General features: G+C 42.1%; 1 protein-coding gene and 1 long non-coding RNA gene across 2 annotated transcripts in view; one reads left to right on the plus strand and one right to left on the minus strand.

Annotated features, from left to right (window-relative positions):
• LOC129194119 (uncharacterized) overlaps positions 1 to 2,716 on the plus strand; it is a 29,855-nt gene extending 27,139 nt beyond the window's left edge. Inside the window, exon 4 of the long non-coding RNA XR_008573688.1 lies at positions 2,512 to 2,716. This is a non-coding gene — a long non-coding RNA (uncharacterized LOC129194119). The remainder of the gene's footprint in view (positions 1 to 2,511) is intronic.
• On the minus strand, positions 720 to 7,513 carry drgx (dorsal root ganglia homeobox). Its single transcript, XM_054799050.1, has 6 exons — positions 7,313 to 7,513; positions 6,741 to 6,841; positions 6,146 to 6,247; positions 3,448 to 3,620; positions 2,521 to 2,633; positions 720 to 2,445 (listed from the first exon to the last, which is right to left on the minus strand). Exons 1-6 carry the CDS (start codon positions 7,368 to 7,370, stop codon positions 2,075 to 2,077), a joined length of 918 nt encoding a protein of 305 aa, XP_054655025.1. The 5' UTR covers positions 7,371 to 7,513; the 3' UTR covers positions 720 to 2,074.
• Between the last annotated feature and the right edge of the window lie 567 nt (positions 7,514 to 8,080).

Raw genomic sequence — 8,080 nt, forward strand, 5'->3', positions numbered from 1 at the left:
ACTTTATATAAAAAAAAAATCTATGCAGAAAATGTTGTATATTTTTTTATATTTTCGTACGTTTGGAGACTCTTAAAATGTTGTACTATATTAGCACATGCAACCAAAATGATCATGTTTTTGGTGTGAAATAAAATTTAATACATAATTCAGAATAATGACAAAAATACTGACTACTTTTTTTTTAAAAGCTTAAAATGCTTGAAACTGTTTGCTGTAAAATAAAACACATATTCAGAATAATGAAGGGAGAGACTCTTAGAGTGGTTCACATTCTGACGATGTTTTTGGTGTAAAATAAAATATCCATTTCCAATAATGATGTAAAACATTCACAAAAATAAGATCAATTCCGGACTTTCACTTTATAAGCATATTTACTGACGAGACGCACATTTGACGGTGTGTTGTGTGCAGTGTGACTTTAGATCTCCCTTCTCCTCTTCTCAGCAGGGTGTCACTTCATCAATTATTGAAGCTCCACTTCACGGTAATACATAATTTCCCATCAATTATTCACGATAATGTGTGTGCAGTTTACTTAATTGTGTTATTGACTTATCAAAAGTCATTTCCTGAAAATCCTCCAGGATGTTGTCAGCTGATATGCGTATCAACCAACAAGAACAGTGAGAATAAATAGACTAGATCACATTTAATGGGCTTTATTAAGACACCAGGAGAAGATTCCTAAAAAGTAAATAATAAACATCACTCCAAAGTCTGCTCTCCTTGGCTTTAAAGAGGAGCTGCTGAATAATGGATAAGAACAGATGGCTGCAGTGAGAGGAACATGAGCGACTACATCTTTAATTGTTTTAAAGAACATGTCACAACAGGAGCAGCGGTGTGTTCGCTGTCTGTCGGTAATACAGACATCGTGCTAACAGAAGAGTGGAGAAGGGCGGGGGTGGGGGGGCTGCTGTAACTGCCACATGGACGTATTTACACTGGAAATGGCTGATTTGATATTATATTAAAGTGCACTTTCACTTCAAGATCAACAAGAATGGAGAGATTGACGTGTGGAAAGACATGAATGCGGCAAAGCCCTGCCATTAGTTACATGCATCAACATTCACAATAGGTTCAGCGTCGGCCCGCCGGAGGGAAAACAAGTGACATAAATTCACATTATCCGTTGGCTATTAGTGGAAGTTTACATTTAAGGCAGAGTGATTTATACTCTGGCCAAATTCCCAGTCCAAGTGCATTTTTATTTGTTGAATGAGTCTTATTTTAACTGGAAATAATACACAAAAGTGGCAAAAGACTGTGAGAAGTTGCGTTATGTCCGGGGTCTTCTGTGGGGATTGTAATACATTTTACTCCCCCCAAAACAATTTTTCTAGGGTATATTTTGTGGAGCTTTCTTCTCACCCCAAACCCTCACTGTAGGAACTCATTTTGCCTTTAAACATATCCGAAGTTAGCTTCGCAGATTTAAAAAAGATGTTTTTCTTTATTTTTGTAAAGCTGCGACGCCTCCCCTGAAGTCTCACACTCTGAAACCCCCCCTGCGTTTGAGCAAATAATAAAAAACAACATGCTTTTTTTTCACCATACATGGCCCACGAGAGCATTTGATCTGGCCTGCCGAGCAATTTTAAAAACCTCATGGGAACAGTTAAAAAATAGGCCAAAAACCTTTGCTCATAACAGTATAATAATAAACATTTGTATAATCGTTCCCGCATAAATTTAATACGGCCGTCAGGGGACTGAGACGATTGGATCCGGTGCATGCATTGAAAAAGGGTATGAATCATTTTGGACAAAAACAATGAAAATAGTGGATGCAACACAACATTGCGCAGTCTTTTGCTACTTTCTTGTGTCATTCTCAGCGAAACAACACCCGTTCACCAAAGCTTTAACTCAAAATTTGCCCTGTTTCGGAATCATTTTGTCCTTTACCGTACTAGTCCATGAAGGAGTGCAGAAAAACCGATCCAAACTTGTGCTTTCATGAGGAAAACAAGTCCCCAAATGTTCACAAATCATAATAATAATTGAAATAGCTCCGTAGTTGTGCCTAGAGGACCAGCAGACAGTCTCGGACCCTTGAGAGTCCTCACTTCTTCTCCAGTACGTCCTTATCGGCGCAATGAGGGTGCTTGTCAGACACCTTGGAGGCCGTGTTAGGACTGGAGCTGTCGCTTCCTCTTCCGGCTGTTCCGCTCACTTCCACCTGAGCCGGAGCGGTCGCCGAGGGCCTCACCATGCCGGCTCCCGTCATGCCCGTCACCCCGGACAGGACCCCGACGCCGCCAACCCCGGGCCCGGCGCCGAGCAGGTTGGCCGACTGCAGCACCGCCTCCGAGTGCTCGCGGGCCTTCATGCGCAGGGCGGCCACGCTGGCTGTGCGGTTGCCCTGGCAACCGTAGGGCGGCAGGAAGGATAAGCCCATGGGGTCCGAAACGCAGCAGGAACACAAAGCATTACCTGGTGGTAAAATCACACGTTTAGTCATTTCGAATGATGCAAAGTTGAATTTGTATCGTCCTTCAGGAGGATCACCTTTCAATGTGGCGACCTGAGAGAGGGCCTGGGCGTAGGTGGCAGAGTTGAGGAGGGTCCCCGGCAGACATGATGGGAAGAAGGGACCGCCAGGACCCACGGGCCTGTTCATGCTGACCAAAACAAAGCCCACAGATAAGAAATGATATACTTTCATGCATCGCGTGATGCATCCTGAGCACCCGGCGTCAATGTCAGGTTGAGTGATGGCAGTTACATTTTTTCAGTCTGTTGGTAATTTGAGTGAATATCCATTCAAATGCTGCCCCTTTTGCTTGGACACAAATGCAAACATATCTCAAACGTTCTCCTTTCGCGCTCAAAGGAAGGTTTTAAACAACTTAGAAGAAAGTTTATCCGATCCGACCTCCATAGCTTTTGCGATGTTGACGTATTTTCTATCATACATTTTCACAGCGTCTGACTTTTTGTTGCTCTTTCTGGTTAAATAACGGTCATCTAAGCACTTTATTAGGCATACATGCACTAACTAATGGGATCTATCCGTTGCAACGCCCAATTTTGATTGATTGATCCTGATACAAAGAGGTGTTTGTGTTTATTCACATAGTTGCCACAATAGCGTGATGGATTGCAGTTCTACAGCACTGCAAACGCTGCACGTGTGTCTTGCAGCACAACTTTTCAGAGTAAAATGTCTTCAGAAATATCATACACACTATTTCATATTTAGACTTTCAAATATAGAATCCTTTTTGTAGTAGAAAACTACTGTATAGGTCATAATGTAGTGGTGTGCAGTAACAATCAAAAGTTTAGACACACTTTTCCATGCTATCAAATGACAAGGTGTCCGAAAACTTTTGATTGTTAATCTATATATTTTAAATACTACTAATGCAAGTATGTTAATGTCAAATTCAGTGAAGGGCTCATCGCGTCTTCACAGCAGCGTCTGCACCTCACCTCTGCTGCATCTCCAGCGGTTCTTTCTGTTTTCTGCTCTGCTCGGAGGGCGACTGAGGGTTGATGCCGCGGGTCGGAGGAGCGCCCTCGGTTATCTGCTCCTTACCTCCTTCAGAGTCTGCGCCACCTCGCTCCGTCTTCCTCCACTTGGCCCTGCGGTTCTGAAACCACACCTGCAGCGGCACGCAAAACACAGAGAAGCACACGAACAGCTTTTTATGAGAATGAAACCACAAAAACAGTTCACTTTTTGTACGTCTCACACTGGTGTTGCAGGCATGGATACACCTCAGAATTCTTCCTGTTGTTATCATCATTATTATTACTACTGATTGAGTTTTAAAAATACAGACAGATAAAGCAAAATGAAGGCAAAAAGACATATTTCTCTGCACAAGCTCGGAGTGACGAAGCCCAAATAACATCCGTAAGAACACATAATGTGGGAAAACACGCATTTTATGTCGTACTAATACTTCCTCCCTGCGACCCAACTACCCGGTAACACAAATACATATAAATATCATGCACTGCCATAATGTCCACACACACTCCACATGCGTTCATGACAAAGAACACAACAAACAACGTGACAACATGGCAAGAGATCCTTTCAATTTTTGACAGTTACGTTTGTGTAACAAGCATGAATAGACCACTAAATCATTCCAAAGATAATGATAAATAATAGGTAATTAAACAAAAAACAAAACAAAACAACTTTTTACAAATATGTGAAGTTGCAGGAATATACCTCACTAAAAGCAAAAGGAGATCATGGCTCTCTTTGACCACATGGTCATTTACCTACGAGTATATCTCACAGGACAGCAGCAACAGAACCAATGTTGGAGCATCGGAATGGAGCAAACCGCTCAGCCAGCATCAATACCGCTGGTGAGTTCATTGTAAGCAACGGCGCAAGTGTAACACGTGCGTTTCACGCCGACAGCTGACTGAGCGCAAGCGACATTTTAAAGCGCATGCAGAGGTAGATAAAGCTGCTGGATGCTGATCGATCATGATACTTCAAATGCAGCTAGTGCAGTCTCGTGGTGTTCGTCATTAAAAACAACAACAACAAAAACATTAGGAGGTTGCCTACAGCCACGGCTGTTAATGCCAGAGTTGTTTGACCCGACACTAATTAGGGACCTTGGTGGTAATTTGTAGGCCGATTACCTGATTACAAATGACCACACTGGTGAGTTAAGGAGAATTGTTAATTAAATATCTAAAATAATCCACACAATTACGGTAAAAAGGATGGAAGCCACCAATAACCACTATTGACTATGTTGACTATGAAAAGTTGTTGTGGCCCAATACTTTTGTTCTATCAGGAATTGTTCCTGGGTTCGATCAGGAATTGCCTTGACTCGGAGAAGGGGTAGGATTTAACAAGCTCTGCTTCTTCCTACTCCTGTTCGGATGTGGAATTGTGCAAGTTAAGCGTGTCGGACATGAACAACGGAAGGATTGCTGTGACCATCGTATGAACATGGACTGTATACTGTGCGCAAATCAGTGATAAAGAACACAAATTTGCCACGCTATATGACTACATTAATACTACTGTTGGCGACCCAATAACCCACCCCCACCCCCACTACACGTTCCAAGGCTGAACACGCTGGTTTGTCACGTGCGCGTAATGTAGCAATAGTCCAAAAGTTGCACCACCGGGCACCAAGAACAAGTAATCCTATGTTAATCGAATGAAGGTCAGTGCCTATAAGAACATTTAATGGAGCCATTTTTCATTATCATATTTTAATGACTTCCCACTGACAGTTGTGCAGCCCGGGAGAGGGAGCGATGAAGTCGTTTATTTCCCTATTTAGCGATTGTTTGACAACATCACATTCGATTAGGAGCGGCTTCTAGCGGGCATTAATCATAATGGGTACCTCTCCCATTGTAGCCGCACTACAAATGATGTCAACAAGCCCAAACAAAACACGCGGAGAGGACAACATGGCGGTGGCAGGACAACAATGCAGCCAATGGACTTATCTCACCCTTGCACCTTCCTGCTACAAGTCAAGCCCCCCCACACTAACCCCTCTCTGAATGGGCTATAATTGCTCCATTAATCTCCATTTGCAGCATGCTCTTAATGCGGGGGAGGCCCATTGACACTTTACAAAAAAAATGGAGGGAGGGGATGCAGGAAGGGGTGGGGGGGGGACAACACTACAACAGAAATGACATTTATTTTCTAATAATAATGTAAGTTTAATATCCCTGCACGCTGCACGTTCACATTGAATAATAGCAATGCGATAATCGGATTAGGGAGAATAATAATTTGTTGACACTCCCTAATTTACAATGCTGGATTCCATTATGAGAGTAAAGATGACCCCAGGGAACAAAAGGCTAACTATTACATTGGACACAATTAGATCTATCTGTGTGCACCCAAAAGCAGGAAATGACGTCTCAGTTCACAGATTTGCTGTGTGCACAAGAGTGTGCCGAAAAATGGACACACACACACACACACACACACACACACACACACACTGACAAGTGACAAAGGGACATTATTGCTGTTTAATTATGCATAAGCAATGAATTAATCTAATCTAATCATTGAGTTGACATGATTCAAATAACAGTCTTTATTTTAGTGTAGTATTTTCATAATGTAATAATAATAATAATAATAATTGCTATTATTAGTGAGGCCCACCTGCACTCTGGCCTCTGTCAAGTTGATCTTCATGGCCAGCTCCTCACGCGTGAACACGTCCGGGTAGTGGGTCTGTGCGAAGACCGCCTCCAAGGCTTCCAGCTACGCACACACACTAGACGTCATTGATCATGCAGAATAACGCTCCACCAGAACAAATCAAAAGTGTTCTGTTGTCACATCATTGTGCTTATTTGTCGTCATATAGATCACATTTCAGTGTAAATATGAATTGAGATAAGTGTCTGGTCATAAAAAATATATTTTAGTCCAAAATAAGCACTTTTGGCCTTCATTTGAGATATTTAGGCTTGCTAAGAGTACCAAGTAGTGTGCTTTTTTTTGTCCATTTAAATATTTTTTTCCAAGTATATACCTGTAAATGAAAACACAGCCTTGCACCATCGACAAAAAAGTGATGTTGTAAAGTAATCATGCATTATTCTTTTCTTTTTTAAAAATGTCTTTACATTTAATGGAATCTTGTAGAGGCCTTCATCTGACATACATATAAGAAGGCTTTATAGTACCAACAGGTTTTCCCTGATTTTTTTTGTTGTTGTAGTGTTTCTGGCATGTAAAAATAATCTTTTACCTGTTGCAAAGTGAACGTGGTCCTGTTCCTGCGCTGTTTCCTCCGCAGGAAGCCATCGTCGAAATCAGCTGGGGCGTGGTTGGCAAAAGTGCTCGAATTCACTACAAATTAATTTCACAACATTTAATCGCTGAAAATGTACATTTTGAAGAATTTTGTAAAATATCTAGAATATATAAAACATGCAAACATGGCTGTTTTAAAAAAAAAAGGTTATTTTGCCAGCCCATTAAAAAGAATACATCCACCAAAGTGAACAGCATAAGAGAATGTAATGTATTGACTTTTCCCCGTTGTAGTTGCATGATAAAACATTGATGTCGGCAGTCTGAGGGGAGCCATGAAGGACTTATGGCACTCAACATCTGTTCCTTTCCAGGGACAGAAAAGCCCCTTTATGAACGCCGCCCTCAGGGGGCCAAAGCACTGACACTTTAAAACAAAAAAAGTGGGATTTCCTCTTCAATTTTGTTGTTTTTCCATTAAAGAAATACGAAACCCCTACCAGAAAGTGTCACATGCATCTATCACTATAGAACATGAATGTAACATGAATAAGAGCTGACACTTACATGTGTTGGAGCGACAACACTCTGCATCCAGCTGGGGAGGGCAGTGGAAGTAGAACATCCTGCAGCTTCAAAAAAAAAAAAAAAGAAAAGAAAAATCACTCTTTCGCACACACGCACGCACACGGTTACAAGTCAAAGTTGAGTTTGTTTTGCAGGAGCATCCTCTAACTGCTCTAGTGTTTGCTGCTCTATAGAGAAGTGACGGGGAGGGTCCACCTTGCTTGTCTTGTCTCCCCCCACAACTCTCTCTCTCTCGCTCTCTCTAACACACACACTGTCACACACACACACACACCTCTCTGGGAGTGTCCAGATGTCTGTATAAGTGTGTAAGTGTTAAGTCTATCAGATGGTGTCGCACAATCTCACGCCTAATTGTTCCTAATCGGATTATTTTTGTCTCTCACCCGGATGATATGTATGCCCGTGTGTGTGTGCGCGCGCGTGTTATTCCCAAAACGCACACACACGCCCTGCACTGAACTTTTTTTTTTATTATTATTCCTTCTCATATATTAAAAAATAGTAAGGCCGCTTTTGGGTTTTGCACGGCGGGGTTAATTGCACGTCGGGGGTGTGTTAAGGGCTCCACTTTACAAGGGTTTGCGCTTCTCGAACACTCGCAAGGCCAAGATTTTGATTTTGTTCACAGCAAGGGGTCCCGCGATTTATTTGTCGGGGCTGAGATAAATGACGTGCTGCGGGAGCCTTTCAATTAGTTTTAAAGCACATGTGGGACGCCATGAGAGCACACGCCATGCCTTTTGT

The sequence above is a fragment of the Dunckerocampus dactyliophorus genome, chromosome 14 (genome assembly GCF_027744805.1).
Source record: "Dunckerocampus dactyliophorus isolate RoL2022-P2 chromosome 14, RoL_Ddac_1.1, whole genome shotgun sequence".
Taxonomy (NCBI): Eukaryota; Metazoa; Chordata; class Actinopteri; order Syngnathiformes; family Syngnathidae; genus Dunckerocampus; species Dunckerocampus dactyliophorus.